The 23139-nt window shown below is 48.5% G+C and overlaps 2 protein-coding genes across 3 annotated transcripts in view; one reads left to right on the top strand and one right to left on the bottom strand.

The window, feature by feature from the left end:
- Positions 1 to 2392: 2392 nt before the first annotated feature.
- Positions 2393 to 9406, bottom strand: LSM3 (LSM3 homolog, U6 small nuclear RNA and mRNA degradation associated). The gene is made up of 4 exons (XM_084765525.1): positions 9252 to 9406; positions 8344 to 8454; positions 5409 to 5504; positions 2393 to 2766 (listed from the first exon to the last, which is right to left on the bottom strand). Exons 1-4 carry the CDS (start codon positions 9270 to 9272, stop codon positions 2686 to 2688), a joined length of 309 nt encoding a protein of 102 aa, XP_084621651.1. The 5' UTR covers positions 9273 to 9406; the 3' UTR covers positions 2393 to 2685.
- A 63-nt stretch (positions 9407 to 9469) lies between these two features.
- The window catches only part of XPC (XPC complex subunit, DNA damage recognition and repair factor), a 36306-nt gene continuing 22636 nt past the window's right edge, over positions 9470 to 23139 (top strand). Inside the window, exons 1-4 of one of the 2 annotated variants that reach the window (XM_084765523.1) lie at positions 9470 to 9651; positions 14164 to 14365; positions 16376 to 16485; positions 18103 to 18223. In XM_084765523.1, coding sequence (XP_084621649.1) covers positions 9558 to 9651; positions 14164 to 14365; positions 16376 to 16485; positions 18103 to 18223 — 527 coding nt within the window. In that variant the 5' untranslated portion in view covers positions 9470 to 9557. The remainder of the gene's footprint in view (positions 9652 to 14163; positions 14366 to 16375; positions 16486 to 18102; positions 18224 to 23139) is intronic. The other variant, XM_084765524.1, reaches the window with a different exon arrangement.

The following is a 23139-nucleotide window of genomic DNA, read 5'->3' on the forward strand; positions in this document are numbered from 1 at the left end:
CCTATCCCCAGCTTAACAACCTTACCTGGTGCTGCAACAGGACTCTACAGGAACACCGCCCGCCTCCAGGGTCCTATTGCTGCCTGCGGCCCAGGCTGTTACTGAACAAGCCTAAGCTCTGCCCACCTTGATTCTGACAGGCTCCAGAGCTGATGAGATTCTACAGCAATAGCTTAACCCCAGGATGCCTGAGGTGTGTCCAAGAAATCTGTCACTACTAATAAAGTACCCAATTACTTTTCAGCAACTTACAACTGAGAAAGTGTTATCTATAAAACAGGCCTTTGCGTTTGGCAGTGTCTCTTTGTTTGGCTTCCAATAACAGAGGCGAGGCGCATCCTGCTCAGGCCTGGCGCATGGAAACCTCTACTCTCAAAGCTGAATGAGCAGCCCGAGGACGAGCACAAGACGTCTGAGTGTGTCATAGGGAAGTACTTGCCCAACCTGAGCTCCATAGAAAGCTAAGTGACAGGGGCACCCACTATGCTTTCTTTCCTTAAACAACAGAAATCCTGTGCTTCTGCGATAAGCCAAAGTGGCTTCCTCATTTCTGGTGGTGGTGGTGGTGGTGGTGGTGTTGGTGTTGGTGAGTGTGTGTGTGTGTGTGTGTGTGTGTGTGTGTGTGTGTGTGTTCGTGTTCAGCACAGGTGAGTTTTGCTCACAGCATGGGGCAGCAATGACTGAGTATCACCTCTGATGAGTAAATTAAAGGCCATGGGAAACACTGTTTGTTCAGATGGACAATACCTCATGTTTGGGCAGATCTTCAAAATTTACTACTTGAAACGGACATTTGCATAGATTAGAGTTAACCAAGTTCAGTGGGTTTCAAATAAAGCACATTTCAGACAGCTCTGCACTTCCTGTCTTTGTGAGAAGCAACCACCACTCCTGTCTCTTCATGAAATGACCAACCCAGGAATGGAGGCGTGGCATCTGCTGTGCACACATATTTGACAAGAGGGAACTTACAGGAGGGTTTACTTTGGCTTATACTTTGAGAGTACATCCATCCTGATGGTTTAGAAAGCAGACAGAACAGAAACAAAACCATAAGGCCATCCCTTGATCAACTACTCCATAAAGGCTCCACAGCCCCAAACAGTAGCACCAGCTGGGGACCAAATACTCAAATACCTGAGCCTGTGGAGCTGTCAATATTGTCACTATGATAGGCACTGTGTTACAGAGGCTAGCTACTAGTTCCAGCCAACACAGGATATCCAGCTAAGCGCTCTCTGGTCATAAGTCTAAGGCATAGTTGTTAGGAGTCCTTTGCCATACAGCCTGGGCAGTACCACTAAAGACCAATAGAGTTAGCCCTCATGTGTGGGCAAGTGCCAGGGCTCTGGCAACCTTGCAAACCCCAGTTTGCTCCTTTGAAGACTGCAGGGCTTGTGAGAGATATGCCAGAGAGGCTTTGCCCAAGGCATCCTGTTCAGTGAGTTAGTTACGGCCACTGCTGTCAGCATTTGGTTAAACCATCTACACAGGACAGGGGATCCCAAGCAATGACCACTTGACGCAGTCACCATCCCAAGCCCATGTTTCCCACAGTGAACATGACATTATCTAACACAGGCAAGGGCAGTGTGGGGTTGCTCAGGGCGAAGGGAGGGTTCTGCCTTGCCCACTCACTGAAGAACAAACTTCCATCAGCCCAGCCACACTTGTTTTTCTCTTCTCTAACTTGTAGGGACAGGTACAACGAATAATGAAAACAAAGCCTCTTCAACGTGACGCTGGCTCAGAGCACATGACAGCAGATTAGCAAAATTCACGGAGCACATTCATTTACAGACATGTCCTCCACAGCTTGGGCTGTCTATACTTTTCTTCTTTTTGTGGTGCTGGGACTAAAGCCCTAACGCATACAGGAAAAGTAAGCAACTCCTGAAAGCCACAGCCCTAGCCCAATTTTCCACATTTCACAATAGGATAACTCCTTAGTGGAAGGTTCTTGTGTTTCTGTGTGAAGAAGCGTAGGTTGGTTGAAGCCAGAATAGAAGTAGCTTTGCTTGCAGTTACTCTCTGCTCACTCTCTCAGGTCCTTATCACTGGCCGCCTATGAGCCATGAGTAGAAGACAGTTTCCTCAGTCACAGAAGTCACGTTCTGTATCCTCCTGGCAGCTAACAGTTCAGGTTACTTGCCTCCTCTCTGGCCTAGTTCTCACTGGGTGCTGACCTGAGTTCTTGGGGACCCTGAGACAGGTGAAGCTATTGGCAATGGTCTCCCTGCCTCTGAACTGCTGGAACAGCTTTACTTCAGATGAGGGCAGGGGCAGACTGGCCACACTCTGCTTCCTCACACTCAACACGGTACCCTAAATACAGAACACATGCTGCACACACTGAGTAAAAGCTTGAGAATCCACAAGACACATTAAAAAATAAAATAAAAAAGGAAACATCAAATTTAATTTAAAGAAAAACAACCTGAAAGTAACTGCAAGAACAATGGGCAAGGAACTCCTGAAGAAAGCAAGATGGTTCCACTTCTAGAGGGCTGGAGAAAGGGAGCATGTCATTTAGCTGGAGAGGTTGGAGGTTACTTGCAAATGAACTCTTTGAGGGTGGAGGGATCGGTGGGTCATTTCTGCCCGTCAGGACGCATGCAAGCTTCTCTCTGAGTGTCCTGTGCATCTCGAGGTACAGCCTCCACCCCCCAGGAGGCACCGCCGGCCTCAGCCCACCCTCAGCGGAGGGGCAACTAGAACAACGCCGTCCCCCCGCACGAAGAGCATGGGGATGTTCCGCTTCGTTGACTGGAAGAGAACAACAACAAAGGGAAAAGGATGGTGAGGTGAGACAGTCTGAGCACTCCGCTTCCTCCACCACTACAGCCAAGACCATCGCTACACACCAGACCCACTCTCCTCTTCCTGTGGACTGCTAGAGTATATTTCCCAGACTTCTTTGAGACCAAGTCTGAACACAGGTCTATGGTTTTTCTCTTATTTGTCTGAGATGTAGTCTCGCTGTATAGCCCATGTTAGTCTGAAACTTCTAATCCCCACACCTCAGTCACAAGTGCTAGGGTTATTATTTTTTTAAAATTTATTTTCACTGTGTGTGTGTGTGTGTGTGTGTGTGTGTGTGTGTGTGTGTGTAAGTGCCCTCATCTGGCATCTTTGGGCTCCTGTATGTACATGATACACATCAACTCACACAGCTGCACACATACGCATAAAAGTTAGACAAATAAATGTAAAATAAACACAAGTCACTGTGGCTCAAGACTATAATACCAGCATGGAGAAGGCTGAGGCAGGCATCACCATAGGTTCAAGTCCAACTGAGCTACATGGCCAATTCCAAAACAAGCTGTGTTATAGAGTAAGACTGTGTCAAACATAAGTGCCAAAAGGGGGAAGGGGGAAGAAGCAAGTGCTCTTGGCCCCTGAGCTGTCTCTCTATGCTAGGACTGCAGGAGTATGCCATATGTCTGGTTTTGGATCAGTTTGAGAGGAAGGGGTGCTGGGGATTGAACTCTTGCACATTCTTAGCAAATGCTTTACTAATGAGTTACACCCTCAGCGTAGACTGAATTTTAGCCATGGACTTCAAGAGTGACTTCCTCTGAGTGTCAATGGTAGTCACCGTTTCACCAATGGATGAACTCTGAACACTGAGATCTCAAGGAATAGAAGGGTGTAAGTCTAATGTCCCCAACTCAGCACCTAAAATAAAGCTACTGTGTTGACCTGTAGGCAGGACTCAGCCTCCAGTATGCCTACCATCACAGCTCCTGTGAGCACATATGGGAACACAATTCTCAAGGCTTTAGCTTAGTGGTTAGGCTTTGGGCAGTCAAGCAAACATGGCACATTTGGAGTTATCACTATGCCTTGGCAAAATGTTAGGCAGAACTTGGAAGAAGCCCAAAGACTTCCCAAACCTACAGACTCTGGGGACTAGGGCTGGAAAAAGCCAAATGCTGTGGTGTAACAGATACATTCAACAGGGAAGTATGAGACCGAGATCAGGCAAGAACAGGCAAACAAAAAGAAACAATGCCAGATGCTTTTAGGCCCAACTACATAAGTACGGGGTTGTGAGGGGGGGAGGGCTGGGAGGGGCACAAAGCTGTAATGAACAAGCTTTTCAGTTTAAAACCACTTTGTCCTCAGGCCAAGACCATGCAGTCTGAAGCCCAGGGTAAGATTAATCAGGTGATACTACAGAGATGCTGTCTCCTCAGTTTCCAGCAGGTCTGTAATTATTTGAGGACTGGTGCTTTTAGGATGAGGGGCAAGATGGTTCTGCTACAAAGAGCACCCAGAGAAGCCAGATGGTAAGCCATAGTGTGGGCTGTTGGTGAAGGAAGGTAGTAAACATGACGGACAACAGGGAAAGTGGGCTACAGCCAAGTAACATAACTTTAGCAATCAACAAAAACAATACTCTGACTGTGGTGGAGCAAGAACGAGAAGAAGAGGGCCAACTGCTTTCTGCCTTCTTATTGGTCAGTTGGTAAATATCCAGTCACTCAGGAGTTAATTATGCATGCTCTGGGAAAAGCTCTGGGAACCCCAGTGGTCTATGGTCACTTTGCTGTTTTGGGAATGCTGGTGCTCATTAGTTATGTCAACCAAAAGATGGCAAAACATTCAACGGGTCAAGGGGAGGCTGCTGTTTGCTTTTCCATCTCAAAGGTAATGAGAACAAACAAGACCACAAGGCTGTTTTCCACAGTGCTGCATGAAACGGACTGCAGGTACTTTCCACAACACCGTAGTCTGTCTTGTGTCTGTAGTAAACACACATGACACATGATAACTGCAAACTATTGTAGGGATGCTGAAGAGATGGCTCAGCAGATAAGAGCAGTGGCTGCTCTTCCAGAAAACCCAGGTTCAAGTCCCAGCACTCATAGGGTGGCTCACAATTGTTTGCAACTCGGGTTCCAAGGATCTGATGCCCTCTTCTGGCCTTCTCAGATACCAGCCATGAATGTAGTACCGAGACATATATGTAGACACCATATACATAAAATAAATTAAAAAAAAAAAAAAAAAAAAAAAAGAAAAAGAACCTATTGTATTTGTGGGCTTGGGGTGGTGGCACAAGCTTTTAATCCCAGTACTCTTGAGGCAAAGGCTCAGAGCAACTCAGCTGACTGGAAAGGACATTGTCCAGCTTGTTGAGCTGCTTGCAGGCTATGTAATTTGTTCCAGGTTCCAGCTTTGTGAGCTTTCACCCATGCTGGGGTGGGCTTGGTGATAGAGCAGTCTTTAAAAGCAGTGTGAAAAACAGGTTGTGTGACTCTACGACCCTTGCATTTAGTTACTACACTCTACCAATAGTCCTTAAGTAGGTGCCAAAACACAGTGGGCTTTCCACAAATGTGTTAAGCTGTTACACGGTGAGAACTGACATTGTCAAAGAGAAGACTTGCAGGACTTACTTTATATATCTCTTCATATGTCTCTTCATCAATCTCTATCGTCGTCACAGTTTCTTCTACATCTCCCAGGATCATATTTAAATGTTGATCATAAGCCTAAATGGAAGGGTAAGATTTGAGAAACAAGGAACAGGGCTTGAAAGGTGCAAGTGGATTATAAGCAACATGCTTGAGTCTTACACCCAAAACTTTTACATCACATAACAAGTGACAATACTGTTTATGATCAAAAGTGAGTTCATTCAGCTGGGAGTGGCGGCACACACCTTTAATCCCAGCAGAGGCAGGAGGATTTCTGTGAGTTTGAGACCAGCCTGGTTTGAGGGTAACCAGTGCTACACAGAGAAACCTTGTCTTGAAAAATAAAATCAAAACTAAAACAAAAAAAAAGTGAGTTCACTCAGTACCTACATTACTTGCTACCCAAGGCAGTGCCAGCGTCCTACCATTCACAACAGTTTATTATGAAAAACAAACGAACAAAAAACCAAAACCCCAGCAAATTCTGTCAGACTTCTTTCAGGGATAGTAAGCAACATAAAGACCTGCCACTTGCTGTGTAATGGCACGGCGGTTCTCAAGCAAGGACATTGTCATTTGACTCTCACAAACGTGAAACACAAAAGTTGGCCTACTTTTGTGGACATGGGCCTGTGTGTGTACATGCCTTTACATGTGTATGGACGCCAGAGGCTGACACTGACTGCCTTCTTCAGTTGCTCCCACATTATGTATTACGGCAATGTCTCTCATTTGAACACAGAGCTACTTGACTGCCTAGCTGGTGAGCTTGCTCAGGGATCCTCTCTGCCTCCAGAGGCTGGGGTTACAGGTAAAGCTATCACAGCCACCTGGTGTTTCCACAGGTGTTGGGGATCGAATTCCGGCCCTCACACTTTACCACTGGCCGTCTCTCCCACCTCCACTTTGCCTATTTATAACCTGCCCAGAGCTAATGTGCTTTGGCCTCTGTGGACGCAGTCAGAAGGATTGTGACCGCAGTGTTCAGTGCCACCTCCAACATTCATTCCTTTCACTAAACGGCAAACCCCCTGGGGCCTGCTCAGAATCCACTTACATGTTCTTCTAACAAAGCGCTAAGTGGTTTTGTCTTCTCATATCAAGATAAAAATAACCTAACAGCTATTTGGCTGTTACATTACTTGGCAGATACACAAATTAGCAAAATGTTCAGCTGGAGAGCAGGCAGTCAAAAGGAAGGTGGGCCACTTAGTACAGCGCTAAGAGCTGAAGACACCTCCAAGTTATGGGTGACCGGTCTGGCCTGGGTATCATTTCATGTGCCAAAGACCCATGTAATTTACCTCTATGCCACTTTTCTCGTCAAATGGACACTGCTGCTTCCATAAGGCCAATGACCAATGTAGATCAACGACCCGATCTCTTTCCCAGAGCAAAAGGTTCTTTATCCTCAAGTCTCATGGAGGGACTATCAGTTTCTAAGAAACTGAACTGCAGCTGCCTAGTCCCCCACAGAGGCTCTGTCCCTGGTGGTACAGGGCTGTTCCTAATCTGAACTAAGAAGACACAGTTTATGCTGTAAACAAACAGCTCTAAGGAAAATAACAAATTAGTTAAGAGACAAAGCCTTAAGTATACAATGTCACTTCACTGTGTGTGTTTGTGTATGTCTAATGTAGTTTTATAGCTGAAAATAAAATAAAATAAAATAAAATGTAGAGCCAGGCATAGTGCCGCACGTCTGTGATTTTAATGCTCTGGGAGGCAGAGGCAGGCGGATCTCTGAGTTCACGCCAGGTTGGTGTACAAAGTGAGTCCAGGACAGCCAGGGCTCCTCAGAGAAACCCTGTCTTCAAAACAAAACAAAACAAAGAAAGAGAAATGTGACTGATGCCTTAGATAGAATCCTGTGCAGTCATCAGTTGCATAATCATCTGACCAAAACAAACAAACAAACAAACACAAAAAAACACATGAAAAAAGTGCTAAAAATATGTATATAAAGACTTGCCCTGCCTTTCAAGACACAGCCTCATTGTGTAGTCCAGACAGGCCGCAAACATGGTCTTCCTGCCTCAGTTATCTAAGTGCCGGAATTACGGGCACGCACCGCCATACCTCTCTTGCTAGACTCCCTTTACACACAGGCAGCAGATGCACACGCACACAAGCTCTGGAAGACTAGGGAGCCACATCTCAACAGTGGTCATCCACAGAGAAAAAATGGGGCTTCACTTTCGATTCTATGCTGTTTAACCTTCTTTTCTTTCTTTCTTTCTTTTTTTTGGTAGTGCTAGGGGCTTTGCCACATGCTAGGCAAGCTATCTTTTAGTCTATTTAATTGTTTTCATATGTCACATGACATAGTTTATATGTCAAACACTAAAACAGCCTGCACAATAACCTTTAAGCATAGAGGTCAAGGCCAAGAATGGTAGTGCGTGCCTGTAACCCAGCTCTAAGGAGACACGACAATGTTAAATGTGAAGCTGGGCTGGGCTGCATGGCAGGACCTTGTCAAAAACAAAGAGAATAACTAAGTGTATTCACAAATAAACAGGAGATCAAACTGAAGGGAACAAAAACGCTCTATAGGGTTGGAGAGATGCTAAGGTTAAGAGCACTGGCTACTATTGCAGAGGACCTAAGTTTGGCTCCCAAGCACCCACATCAGGCAGCTCCCCACTGTCTGTAACCCCAGCTCTAGGGGATCAGGTGCCTTGTTCTGGTGTCCATAAGCAGCCCCCCCTCTTCTCCCCAATAAACATTCTGGTTAAGGAAAAATATTCTGAAAATGAATAAAGGATATTCATATTAGCTAAGATTTTCCAACTCCCAAAAGAAACTTCATACTTCAAAACAGTATGCTTATGTCGCAGTTCTTAAACGTGTAAGGAGGTAAGGGAGGGATGACAGCGAAAGAGCTGGTTTTGAGATTATTTAATAGACTTACATGTAATCTGCCTCGAAGCTCTCGGTCGTTTCTCATCTTCACATAAATTCGCTCGTCCAAACTGAGCCTGATGAGATCCAGGGGCTCCTCTACAGTGTTGGTAGTCTGTTGCTGATGAAAGAAGCAGGCTCAGTAATGGAATAACCAGAGGCGGCGCGATGTTTCAATCACTGTTAAGCAGTGAAAGCAACTGGGAGGTGCTGGTACACACTGGGGTCGTCTACACGGGCAACATATGCTCTTAAGCACTGAGCCACACCTCCAGCCCTAATAAATCCCGATGAAGGAATTTACATCCTAGTTGTGGGGGAAACACATGAGAGAAATACATATTTGAATCAACACGTTCTGAAAATAAAAACAGTAGGGTAAGCCGTGTGTCGGGGTGTGTGTGTGCACGTAAGTCTCTTCGGTGGCCAGGGAACTCCATAGAAACCTGAGGAAGAGGAAGAGGAAGGCGAGGAGGCCTGCGGGCCCTTGTTATCCTGTGTACCAGATCGTCGCTTGCTTTCAATTCGTACTACAACCCTAGCAGTTTCTCTCTCTCCTGTAAGCGCACCATTTATCTGACCTCCCTCAAAATACATTCCAATGCGTCCTGCTTACACGTATTTCTAAGCTGGTGTCCACTACTACATCACGCTTTCGGTCAGAATGCCGACGGCTACCTCCCAGAGGCGGGCATCGACAGGGTTTGTATTGTATAGATAAAGGGTAGCGAGGAGATGGGCAGATAGGCGGAAATGCGAAAACTCTGGGCCTGGGTAAGTTTCAGGAGCAGGCGCGGCTACGGAAGGCCGTGGTTAACTTCGGAAAAAGAAACAAGCCATTCCTCAGTGAGCGTGTCAAAAGGGAGCCGGTCTGAGAAGCGAAAGCACTTCCTCTACGAACGCCTTAGGAAAACTTACCTGATCTACGTCGTCCGCCATGTTTCAAACGCTGCGCCCTTTCCAGCTCTCGCGAGAACAGGCACTCAAAAAAAAAAAAAAAAAAAAAAAAAAGAACGGTAGGCCGTCATTCACTGGAAGTAGAACTATGTTACTTTTGTCCCTTTGAGCCCCTGTAGTTTACAATGGGGGCGGGGCTTCTTTGGAGGGCGTGGTCCTACCCTGGTCCGGGGGCGCGGCCAGGCATGGCCCGCCTCGGGGCGGAGCCGGCACGTGGAGAGTTGGGGCGTCCCGGCTGTGTAGTGCGGAGGGACGCCACTGGGCAACATGGCTCCAAAGCGCGCTGCAGGCGGAAGGCGGCGGAGGCGCGGCGGGGAAGCCGAGGGCAACAAAGCAGCGGGGCGTAAGGAGAGCGAGGCGGGTGAGAGGCCGAGTCTGCGTCCTGCAAGGCGTTGGCGGCGGAGGCTGGGGCGGGCGGCGGAGCGGTTCTGCGTCTGCGACAAGGTCTCCGCGGCCGGATGCGCGGCGTCCGGAGGGCCTTAACCATCATCCTTGACCCACTCCGTGACGCCTAGAACCAGGTTCAGCCTTTTGGCAAGTGTTGAGGGCCGTGCAGGAGAAAGCTTCGCAGTTGCCTGGTGCCTCCGAGACCCTGTAGTGCGAGATCTCTCTCTCTCTGTCTTCCACCCCCCCCCCCCCCCCCAAATTTCAGGCGGCCATCCGGTGTACCTCCGGGTTTGGAGTACCCTTTGTTTGTTTATCGACACAGTTTCCGTGTAGCCCCAGCTGCCCAGGAACAACTCGCGTTATAGACCAGTCTGGCCTCGGAACACAGAGATCCGACTGCCTCTGCCTCCCGAGTGCTGGGATTAAAGCCATGTGCTACCATCATCCGGCTGGCATGGACTTCTTACCTTGGTCTTGAGCAAAGCAAAAGCTCCAATTTGCGCCGTAAACATCTCCTGTTGTGCAGCTCTGTTAATCACCCCTTCACCCACCTGTTAAAACATGTCTTTTCTTACCTGCCAGTTCGGCTGCAAGTCCAGTCCAGCGTCAGAAACACTGAAATATGTACCTAATTCTCTTGATTTCGTAGCTGGAGATCCTGCCCATGTTGCCTTTTATTTGAGTGAGTGAAGTTGTCTCTTTTCTGTCTTCCCCTCATCCCTCTGCATCAGATCTCCAGCCAAATTATGTAGAACAGTAACAAAACCTCATATGCCTAGGTCTCCCAACTTAAAACTTCCCTAGTCTTATGCTCACCAAATATAGCATCTGCCTCACTTGGCATGTCTCCCACAGGATTTGGATGCTGATAAAACTCTGCTGGAACCTCCTTTCCAGATAGATACTCTTACTTGACTTCCTCTTGTTTATTTTAAAAGGAAGAACTCTGTTCTGCTCCAGAACCCTAGGTCTTCTGATATCATCCTGATCACAGGGAGCAGATGCCACCATGCCTCATGGCTCTTAGTGACCACCTTTCTATTCTTAAGATATGCTGTTTATTTTTCCAGAGGCTTGGCCTTTGGTGTTTCTTTGGCTTAGAATGTTCTCCATGGCTCTTATTGGGGCTAATTTCTTCTCTGCTTCAGGTCTAAGGCACTCCACGATCATCTTAAGGTAGTCATTCCTAGGTATCCTTTACCACAGAATCACAGTTACTGCCCTGTCAGTCTCTCAGTCTACAGCGATCTTCATTTCCGATTGCCTGAGGAAAGTGTAAGCTTCATAAAAACAAGTCTCATTTTCCTCCATGTCCTATTTTGTTCTTCCTCTTGTTTTCATCCCTGAAAAACCATCCCACATCATCATCATCATCATCATCATCATCATCATTATTATTATTATCATTATTATTATTTTTACTTTTATGGGTATTGGTGTTGGCTTGCATGCATGTCTATGCACCATGTGTGGGTTGTGCCAGCAGAGGCTAGTTGAGGGTGTTGGATACCCAGAACTGGAGTTGCGGAAGGTTGTGAGCTGCAGTGTGGGTGTTGGAAACTGAACCCCGGTTCTCCTGGAGGGGCAGCAAGTGCTTTTACTGCTGAGCCATCTCTTCTGCCCTGCAAAAATATTTTTAGATATGCAAAATGCATGCTGCTAGAGAAGAGACAGCTAGACCTTCTAAAATAACTAGGTAGAAAGCTTGAAGAGTTTAGTGACCTTTTCCCTCACCCGCCCTGTGGCTCCTACTACACTGGAATCTGATTATGTACAGATTATAAATTCATTGTCTACTTGGAAATAGTAATACTTTCTTTCTCTGTATTAATGTCTTCAATGGGGAGTTCATTAGTTTCTCTATTATTTTACTCAGTGATTTCCAGCCACTGCTCTTAAGTATTGGGAGTATACTAGTAAATGAAATGGGCAAGGGTCCTGCTATTAGGATGCTGAGATTCTTTGGGGGAGGCAAATCAAGGCAACATGATAAGATTTAAAAGGAGAGAAAGCTGGGAATGATGACAAGCGCCTATAATCCCAGCACTCGGGAGGCAGAGGCAGGCAGAGCTCTGTGAGTTTGAGGCCAGCCTGGTCTATGGAGCAAGACCAGGACAGTCAGAGCTTGCTACACAGAGAAACTGTCTTAAAAAACAAAAAACCAAAAATAACAGCAACAACAACAAAAAACAGAGAGGGGAGGGGAAGAGAGAGAGAGAAAGAAAAGCAAATTAGGCAAAGAAACAGCTTGCTTAAAGACTCCTGGCTAGACATAGTATGAAGCAGTAAGGGGCGGGAATTGAGGTGACTGAAGGACAGGGACCTCAGCCTGGATATCATGCTAAGGAATTTGAGTTCATCCTAAGTTCTTGGGAAGTTATGGGACAGTGCATATACATCTGTATGTCTCAGTAGCTGAATGAGCAAGCCGTGGAGGTAATTCTTGAACTGTTGAAATGACATTGCGCGCAGGGAGACTGGTTGGGTAGGTTAGGTAGCTCTCAATTTTGGAAAATAATCTAGAGATGCTATGAGAGGCGTCCTTACTCCCCTGTGTCCTGCAAAAGCCACCTGTTTGTGCCGTCTAGATGTGAGCACTGCTGAGGAACGGTCCATTTCTTGCCGTCTGTGCCTCTTCATACTTAGCTGAGCAACACTTCATGTTGAACATCATATTACGCCATTTTCCTTTGTCCTAAAACTGATTTAATTAAACCAGGCATGGTGGTGCACCTTTATTCCTAGCACTTGGGAGGCAGGTGCAGGTGGATCTCTGCGAATTCCAGGCCAGCCTGGTCTACAGAGTGAGTTCTAGGTCAGTTAGACCTACATAGCAAGACTCTGTCTTAACAACAACAACAACAAAAATTATATTCCATTGGATGACTTAATCATTTCATGGCAAGCTATCCAGGATTATTTGGTTTATTTTTGAGACAGGCTCTTGTTTGGAGCCCAGGCTAGCCTATAACTTTTGGCAACCCTCTTTCCTCATTCTCCTAGTGCTTGGCTCACAGGTAAATTTCATCTTTGCCTTCCCCCCCCATCCCCCCTCCCCCCACCAAAGATTTAGACAGCATCAGATCACATTATAGCCACCATGTGGTTGCTAGGAATTGAGCTCAGGACCTTTGGAAGAGCAGTCAGTGTTTTTAACCTCTGAGCCATCTCTCCAGCACCCCATCTCTGTCTTTCAAATGATAAGTTTGCTAGTGCCCAGGAACTATTTTTTCAGCCTTTTGTTTGTTATTGTATCAGAGTGGTTAAAAATGGAAATTGCTGAGGCAGGAGAATTACAAGTTCTAGACCCCATCTTTGAAATGAAAAAAAAAATTAATAATACAAGATTAGTGATTTAGCTAGCATAAAACAAATGTTCGTCTAATATGATTTTTACTTTAATTAAATTACTGTCTTACTTAGATCTAACAGAAGAGTCTTTGCCTCCTCCATATGCAGAAATACATTTTCTGAGAATATAGATACTTGCCCAGAAAATCAGCAAGACAAACCATGAATGACAGGAGTGGGTTAACTTGATAATTTAGCTTAATTCTGCACTCCCATTGGAATCCTCCCCCTTCACCCCCTCCCCCCCCTTTTCAAGACAGCGGTCCTCCGTGTAGCTCTGGCTGTCCTGGAACTCAGTCTGATCAGTAGACCAGGCTGGCCTCAGATGCAGAGATCCTCCTGCCTCTGCCTCCTGAGTACAGGGACTAAAGGCAGGCATCACCACTTTCCCAGCCCATTTTGTAGTCTTAACCAAAGCTAATCTATCTTACTTCCCAATGTCAAATGAAGTTGAGATGTGGGAAGGCTTGGTTTTTCCTTTAGATTTGTTGATCATTGGACTTGTAATATTGGTGCAAATATTTCAAAAAATTGAAAATCTTTTGGTACCTGAACACTGGTGCTGATGCCGAGTAGTTTAGAAACATCCATAGTCCTCATTCTTGAGTCTGCAGAGATGGTTGTCTTACAAGTGCTGTCTAGGTTAGATTGGCAGTCTGCTTTGAGCAGAGTTTGGTCTAGGATACAGCAGAAACACAATAGTAAAAGTAAGGTACCAAGGTTTGTGAACTGGAAATATCTTACCTGAGAGTAGTAGGTTCCAATAGGCCTTGGCAGGTGGTTGACAAGTGAGGTGTCGATGAGGAGATTGTAGTATTTCCCTTACATTTCCTCTAAGGTTCGATTTTAGAGTTTTAGTCATAGGGTGGTTTCAGTGTTAGGAGAAATGCAATACAATACAATAAGAACGGAGAGTGTAGCGTGGTGGCAGCACTTCCCTACCTTACCCTGTGGGTTTTTATTGTGACCATAGAGAAGGCTGCAGGTGACAGGCTGAGCACTGGCTGCTGCCTAGCACAGGATGTTGAATGGGTGATGGGTGACTGTGATGTGGTTGTGGGGAGATTATGGGCATGCTACTCCGCCTCCACCTTCCCTGCCGCCCTTCACCTGTCTCCCTCTGTTGTTAACCTAGATGACTTTGAAGATGAGAAACAGAAACCCTCAAAGAAGTGTGCTCTCTCGAAAGTTTCCCAAGAAAAGAGGAAGAGAGGCTGCAGTGATCCAGGGGACCCTACAGATGGTCCAGCAAAAAAGAAAGTGGCCAAAGCCACTGCTAAATCCAAGAATGTCAAGGCGCTGAAGGAGGAGGCCCTCAGTGATGGAGATGATTTCAGGTAAGATGAGCAAACATGGTACTGGTGATGTTTGTTCTCACCACAAGAGCGAGGATGGTGGAAGTCACTCTCTGCTCTCTAAGGGGATGTGGGAAGAAGGAAAGCCTTTAAGCTTTTCTAGAGCGTCAAGATAGCAGGAGCTGGAGGCCTCAAGTTTTCTGATGAGTTCAGTGTCAGCTCAGAGATAGTGATTTATTCATGTTTACACAGCTAGCTAGATGCATCATCAGGAACAGAATGCAGGATCCTGATTCTTGGTCCAGTGCTCTTTCAACTTCACAGATACTCAGCAGAGAGGCAGGAGGCTCCTGCCACCCTGGTATTTGGCAGTGTCAACTCCCCCCCCCCCCCCACCAGGTGGACTTTGAGTGTTCACTGGGCATATCACGCTGGCACTGGCAACTCTTGCCCACGTGCACTTTGGACGTTCACTGGGCACATTCTTGTCCCCTGTTGCACTTCTTACTTTTATGTTTTTTGTTTTCCCATGGTTTGGGGTATCTAACCCATGGCCCGCTGGGTTGTGAGCAAATGCTGATCACCGAGCTGCTCTACCTCCACCTGCCCCCGCCCCCCATCATGCTCTTATTTTCCATCCGCTGGAGTACTCTCTTCCCCTCTGATCTGTGTCTGAAGCCATCAGCTCTAGTTTTTATAAATTCTTGGCCTTTTTTGCCCCCATTTGCTATTGCTGCTGCAGACTGTGATATGTTTGCTGGGTGACAGTGCAGTGTACCGGGTTTGCTACCCTCTAGGGTGATCACACCTCTTGGGTCTCAGCCAGAACTATGAGCTTCATTCATGTTCACAGGGCCTGTGGCACCTAGGGCTGGGCCTGTAGTTTGCTAAATACTGAATGCCTTTATAGTAGGTGAGTATTCTTATTTCAGTATGAGGGACAGTGAACATGAGCCTAGTTCACTATCCAGCCAAAGCAGGCTGGAGGTGAATAGAGGAAAACGGAAGAGTTCTTTGCTTCTGAGTAAATCCAACCTGCTGTTGATGATGATGATGAGCAGTCCAGCAGAGGGCAGTAGTGGGCCAGGCGAAGCAGGCCAATTCCTCACTGTGCTCTGCCACATAAGCTTCCTGCCCGCTCCCTATCCCCCTTGACTTCTGTCTCTGGGGATATCCACGGGCTGCCAAGGGATGCTACAGGTCCGCTTTCTTCTCACCTGAGGGTGGACTGCTCCAACCTGTGGTTCAGCAGCATTTCTACTATCTGACATGGGGGAGATTTTGTTGCCATGGAAGTAGCAAACAAAACCAAAAATGCTATTGGAGCTCAAGACTGAGATCAATTAAAATGTCTGTGCTAAAACTTTGGCTGTTTTCACTTGATTCCAAGTATCGAAATATTTACACAATCCAAAAGTAACCCAGACCTGTAGATGGGATTTATATACAAATCTGTAGAAGTATGTCAACGTCCTGGCAACTGTTTCCCTGCATGTTGTTGTCTGTCCAGCTGCTTATCTGCATGGTTCCCCTACTAGCAGCTGCCCAGCCTGGTCTTGGTTACAAGTCCACGTGTGGTCACACTTTAATTGACCTGTTTGAGTTGTGCCAGCTTTGTTGTCCTTGGGCTTCATTCCCTGAGCTGGTTCATAGGCAGCTGCAGCTCAGCTGGTTCGAGCCTCTCTTCTTTCTGGCCTCCAGCCATGTGCAACTGTGCCGTTACCTCAGCTCTGAGACTCCTGTGACTGTGTGGCTTCTTTAATCGTGCCCTCACCATTTCAAGGCAGAGCATTTTTGTTTTTTACACCTGGATTGTGAGTTACTAGGTTCTGGATTTGTTTTAAGAAACAAAGGTCTTGCTTAGTAGCCAGGGTAACCTTACACTCTAGCTCTTCCCACCTCATCTCTTGAGACTTTGAGAGCCAGCTGTCCATCATCTTCATGGATATGGTTGCAGCAGTCAACAGGAGAGGGAATCCTGTAGGTTCTGCTTAGCCTGAGTGTGACACGAGGATGTACATGTAAGCCTTCGCATCTTTGATCCACACACAGGGACCCTGCAGCTGACTGCAAGAAGGCCAAGAAACATGCGAAGAGAGAGGTGGTGGACAAAGGCACTGATGAAGATGAAGACAGCGAAGATGACTGGGAGGAGGTGGAAGGTGAGGTGGTCTGTCCTGTTTTCCTAACTTTGAGCCTCTTTATTTATTTGCTGTTTGAAGCTAAGTCTCATATTGCAGTCTTGTTGTTTTTCTTTGAAACAAAGACCATCTTTAAAACAGACTTGCAATAGGGACTTCTTGTAGACAAAATCCCATGGGTTACCGGAGAAGCTTGTAAGTTTTCTTCCTCCAGTGGCTTTTGCTGGGGAAGCTGTAAACAGAGGCAGTGCTGATGGAAGAGTTGTGTAGTGCTCACTGCAGCCCAGCGCCACCACATAGCTGTGCGAGCAACTTCTTTACTTGTCTGAGGCAGAGTTCTTCACTGGCAGCGTTCTGTAAACTGCGTGTGACTGTGAGCTGTGCCCAGTCAGACTGCAGGATTTGGGGAGGAAGTCTGCTGCTCAGTAGCCTGAGCTGCAAGTGCACACCATGAGAGTGGTCACTAGTGTTAATCCCTGATTTCCTTCTGTGGGGCATGCTTCCCTCTAGCGTTTTACTAAGAAATGAGAGGAGTCTGGATACCTGCTTCCTTATAGCAAATGTGACTTTCTAGCTATTTGAAATCCCAAAGCTTAGCTTTTGAATACTTGAACATACCTTTCCTAAGAAGGTAGTGCTGTGTTACCTGGCAAAGCAACCTCATCACACCCCAAAACATGGAAAACCACCTTCAGTTGTTATAAAAATGGTTTTATAGCTCTGTTGTTTTCTTTTTCCTTTTTTTGAAGCCAGTTTCAGTAGTTGTTACACATCTGTAAGTTTTTTTTTAACTAAAGCCCCACCATGTCCACTTTTATTGATTACTTGTGCTGGGGATTAAACCCTGGCCTTAGGCATGTTTGTTTGTTTTAGGAAGGTACTCTGCCACAGAACTAGCGCTCCTATCCTTGTTTTTTTGGTTTTGTTTTTAAAGTATGTGTGAACGTGTGTGAATGTGTGTAAGTGTGCGATGTCCGTGTAGACCCGAGACAGTTCTGAAGAGTTCTTTTCTGCCATCTTGTGGGATCCAGTACCAAAGTCAGGTCATTAGGATGTGTGTATACTATCTTTCCAGCCTCCAGATCTTGTGTTTTTGTTTTTTAGATGAGGCCTCTATTATTGAACTTACTGTACAGCTGAGGCTGACCTGGGATGTAGGAAGTCTGATCTCAGCCTCCTGAATGCTGAGATTACAGATGCATGGCACCATACTAGGCACTTTCTTTTTCCTTTTTCCTCTGACTTTGTAGAGCAATGCCTGCTTTGAAAAGTCCTGGCCTCTTGCTCTTTAGTCTGTTCTAATTTGCCAGATAAACAGTCAGGAATCTCAGGGACTTCCTTGTCTATTCCTGATTTTGTATTTCCCAGCAGAACCCTGATCTTGTTCCACATACTAGCTATTATTATTATTAACTTTAGTTTATATGTGTGTTTTGCCTATATATATGTCTGTGCACCATGTACCTGCTACCCATGGGGCTAGAAAGGGTGTTGAAACCCCTGGAACTGGAGTTACAGATGGCTGTGAGCTACCATGTGGGAATTGAACACAGGTCCTTTATAGTCAGTGCTCTACATCACTGAGCCATCTCTCCAGCCTCAATTATGATTATTAACTTTAAAAATTGCTGTTGATAGAACTTACTGAGCCTGTGCTGGACGTGGGAGAAGATTCTGCCACCTCATGGTCTGCCTTGCCTGTGAAGGCAGTGGAGATAGAAATTGAAACACCGGAACAGGCAAAGGAACGGAAGAGAAGGTAGGCTGCACTCTGGCTTCCGTGCTGCTGTCCTGAAAATAGGCAGTAATACACTAAGAAAGCCTTTGCGTGTCAAGTGGTCTGGAGGCACAGGGGAGAGCCTGGGCTTGCCTGCAGGACTGAAAAGAGACACCTGCACGTCCTGGCTGGGTGGGAGGTGGAGGTGTGTAAGAAGCACCGAGCACCTTGTTCTTCTCTTACTTTACATGACCTTAGGGCAGGATTATAAATGAGAGGCTCAGAGCATAGGAGACTCTCCAGGGCCTACTTAGCCAGAGAGTGGAGGAGTCAAGACCTGAATCCCCGTTGGCTGACATGGCACTCATGCTTTCCCTCCTACTACATGACTTGAGAAGGTGCCCACTGTGGAAGGAGCACTCAGCCTTCACAGGTGCCCAGTTCCCCCTAGGAAAACGGAGCATAAGCTAGCTAATGAGGTCCACTTCCATGGGCATGATAAAGACATTGTGTTTTTCAGGGAGTGTTAGGTTTTCCTGCAGGTGGATGGGCCACGTGAAAGATTTTGCAGGACAGTCATGTAAATGTAGTCTTTTAATTTAGCATCAGTGTGGCAGTTTGAGGAGAAAGTGAGAAGTTAGTATTCTGACGGAAGGGAACTTGAGGCCTATGGGTGAGGCATGGCATGCTGCGAGAGGTTGGGAAATGGGTTGCACAGTGTCCAGGAGCAGGTTTGCAGATGGGAGGTGCTGCATGCATCCAGGGGCTCCACAGTAACCTGTGAGCAGCTTTGCAGATGGGAGGTGCTGCATCCAGGGGCTCCACAGTAACCTGTGAGCAGGTTTGCAGATGGGAGGTGCTGCATGCATCCAGGGGCTCCACAGTAACCTGTGAGCAGCTTTGCAGATGGGAGGTGCTGCATCCAGGGGCTCCACAGTAACCTGTGAGCAGGTTTGCAGATGGGAGGTGCTGCATGCATCCAGGGGCTCCACAGTAACCTGTGAGCAGCTTTGCAGATGGGAGGTGCTGCATCCAGGGGCTCCACAGTAACCTGTGAGCAGGTTTGCAGATGGGAGGTGCTGCATCCAGGGGCTCCACAGTAACCTGTGAGCAGGTTTGCAGATGGGAGGTGCTGCATCCAGGGGCTCCACAGGAACCTGTGAGCAGGTTTGCAGATGGGAGGTGCTGCATGCATCCAGGGGCTCCACAGTAACCTGTGAGCAGGTTTGCAGATGGGAGGTGCTGCATGCATCCAGGGGCTCCACAGTAACCTGTGAGCAGGTTTGCAGATGGGAGGTGCTGCATCCAGGGGCTCCACAGTAACCTGTGAGCAGGTTTGCAGATGGGAGGTGCTGCATCCAGGGGCTCCACAGTAACCTGTGAGCAGGTTTGCAGATGGGAGGTGCTGCATCCAGGGTCTACACAGGAACCTGTGAGCAGGTTTGCAGATGGGAGGTGCTGCATCCAGGGGCTCCACAGGAACCTGTGAGCAGGTTTGCAGATGGGAGGTGCTGCATCCAGGGTCTACACAGGAACCTGTGAGCAGGGTTGCAGATGGGAGGTGCTGCATCCAGGGTCTCCACAGTAACCTGTGAGCAGGTTTGCAGATGGGAGGTGCTGCATGCATCCAGGGTCTACACAGGAACCTATGAGCAGGTTTGCAGATGGGAGGTGCTGCATCCAGGGGCTCCACAGGAACCTGTGAGCAGGTTTGCAGATGGGAGGTGCTGCATCCAGGGGCTACACAGTAACCTGTGAGCAGGTTTGCAGATGGGAGGTGCTGCATCCAGGGTCTACACAGGAACCTGTGAGCAGGTTTGCAGATGGGAGGTGCTGCATCCAGGGTCTACACAGGAACCTGTGAGCAGGGTTGCAGATGGGAGGTGCTGCATCCAGGGTCTACACAGTAACCTGTGAGCAGGTTTGCAGATGGGAGGTGCTGCATGCATCCAGGGTCTACACAGGAACCTATGAGCAGGTTTGCAGATGGGAGGTGCTGCATCCAGGGGCTATACAGTAACCTGTGAGCAGGTTTGCAGATGGGAGGTGCTGAATCCAGGGGCTCCACAGTAACCTGTGAGCAGGTTTGCAGATGGGAGGTGCTGCATCCAGGGGCTCCACAGCAACCTGTGAGCAGGTTTGCAGATGGGAGGTGCTGCATCCAGGGGCTCCACAGCAACCTGTGAGCAGGTTTGCAGATGGGAGGTGCTGCATCCAGGGGCTCCACAGTAACCTGTGAGCAGGTTTGCAGATGGGAGGTGCTGCATGCATCCAGGGGCTCCACAGTAACCTGTGAGCAGGTTTGCAGATGGGAGGTGCTGCATGCATCCAGGGGCTCCACAGTAACCTGTGAGCAGGTTTGCAGATGGGAGGTGCTGCATGCATCCAGGGGCTCCACAGTAACCTGTGAGCAGGTTTGCAGATGGGAGGTGCTGCATGCATCCAGGGGCTCCACAGTAACCTGTGAGCAGGTTTGCAGATGGGAGGTGCTGCATCCAGGGGCTCCACAGGAACCTGTGAGCAGGTTTGCAGATGGGAGGTGCTGCATCCAGGGTCTACACAGGAACCTGTGAGCAGGTTTGCAGATGGGAGGTGCTGCATCCAGGGGCTCCACAGTAACCTGTGAGCAGGTTTGCAGATGGGAGGTGCTGCATCCAGGGTCTACACAGGAACCTGTGAGCAGGTTTGCAGATGGGAGGTGCTGCATCCAGGGGCCCCACAGTAACCTGTGAGCAGGTTTGCAGATGGGAGGTGCTGCATGCATCCAGGGTCTACACAGGAACCTATGAGCAGGTTTGCAGATGGGAGGTGCTGCATCCAGGGGCTACACAATAACCTATGAGCAGGTTTGCAGATGGGAGGTGCTGCATCCAGGGGCTCCACAGTAACCTGTGAGCAGGTTTGCAGATGGGAGGTGCTGCATGCATCCAGGGGCTCCACAGTAACCTGTGAGCAGGTTTGCAGATGGGAGGTGCTGCATGCATCCAGGGGCTCCACAGTAACCTGTGAGCAGGTTTGCAGATGGGAGGTGCTGCATCAATGGGCTCCACAGTAACCTGTGAGCAGCTTTGCAGATGGGAGGTGCTGCATGCATCCAGGGGCTCCACAGTAACCTGTGAGCAGCTTTGCAGATGGGAGGTGCTGCATGCATCCAGGGGCTCCACAGTAACCTGTGAGCAGGTTTGCAGATGGGAGGTGCTGCATCCAGGGTCTACACAGGAACCTGTGAGCAGGTTTGCAGATGGGAGGTGCTGCATCCAGGGGCTCCACAGTAACCTGTGAGCAGGTTTGCAGATGGGAGGTGCTGCATGCATCCAGGGGCTCCACAGGAACCTGTGAGCAGCTTTGCAGATGGGAGGTGCTGCATCCAGGGGCTCCACAGCAACCTTTGAGCAGGTTTGCAGATGGGAGGTGCTGCATCCAGGGGCTCCACAGTAACCTGTGAGCAGGTTTGCAGATGGGAGGTGCTGCATGCATCCAGGGGCTCCACAGTAACCTGTGAGCAGGTTTGCAGATGGGAGGTGCTGCATCAATGGGCTCCACAGTAACCTGTGAGCAGGTTTGCAGATGGGAGGTGCTGCATGCATCCAGGGGCTCCACAGTAACCTGTGAGCAGCTTTGCAGATGGGAGGTGCTGCATGCATCCAGGGGCTCCACAGTAACCTGTGAGCAGGTTTGCAGATGGGAGGTGCTGCATCCAGGGTCTACACAGGAACCTGTGAGCAGGTTTGCAGATGGGAGGTGCTGCATCCAGGGGCTACACAGTAACCTGTGAGCAGGTTTGCAGATGGGAGGTGCTGCATCCAGGGGCTACACAGGAACCTGTGAGCAGCTTTGCAGATGGGAGGTGCTGCATCCAGGGTCTACACAGGAATCTGTGAGCAGGTTTGCAGATGGGAGGTGCTGCATCCAGGGGCTCCACAGTAACCTGTGAGCAGGTTTGCAGATGGGAGGTGCTGCATCCAGGGGCTCCACAGCAACCTGTGAGCAGGTTTGCAGATGGGAGGTGCTGCATGTATCCAGGGGCTCCACAGTAACCTGTGAGCAGGTTTGCAGATGGGAGGTGCTGCATCCAGGGGCTCCACAGGAACCTGTGAGCAGCTTTGCAGATGGGAGGTGCTGCATGCATCCAGGGGCTCCACAGTAACCTGTGAGCAGGTTTGCAGATGGGAGGTGCTGCATCCAGGGGCTCCACAGTAACCTGTGAGCAGGTTTGCAGATGGGAGGTGCTGCATCCAGGGGCTCCACAGTAACCTGTGAGCAGGTTTGCAGATGGGAGGTGCTGCATCCAGGGGCTCCACAGGAACCTGTGAGCAGGTTTGCTGATGGGAGGTGCTGCATGCATCCAGGGGCTCCACAGTAACCTGTGAGCAGGTTTGCAGATGGGAGGTGCTGCATCCAGGGGCTCCACAGGAACCTGTGAGCAGGTTTGCAGATGGGAGGTGCTGCATCCATGGGCTCCACAGTAACCTGTGAGCAGGTTTGCAGATGGGAGGTGCTGCATGCATCCAGGGGCTCCACAGTAACCTGTGAGCAGGTTTGCAGATGGAAGGTGCTGCATCCAGGGTCTACACAGGAACCTGTGAGCAGGTTTGCAGATGGGAGGTGCTGCATCCAGGGGCTATACAGTAACCTGTGAGCAGGTTTGCAGATGGGAGGTGCTGCATCCAGGGGCTACACAGTAACCTGTGAGCAGGTTTGCAGATGGGAGGTGCTGCATCCAGGGTCTACACAGGAACCTGTGAGCAGGTTTGCAGATGGGAGGTGCTGCATCCAGGGTCTACACAGTAACCTGCTCACAGGTTTGCAGATGGGAGGTGCTGCATGCATCCAGGGGCTCCACAGGAACCTGTGAGCAGGTTTGCAGATGGGAGGTGCTGCATCCAGGGGCTCCACAGGAACCTGTGAGCAGGTTTGCAGATGGGAGGTGCTGCATCCAGGGGCTCCACAGCAACCTG

The sequence above is a fragment of the Acomys minous genome, assembly GCF_964271855.1.
Source record: "Acomys minous genome assembly, chromosome: 17".
NCBI classification, from domain to species: Eukaryota; Metazoa; Chordata; class Mammalia; order Rodentia; family Muridae; genus Acomys; species Acomys minous.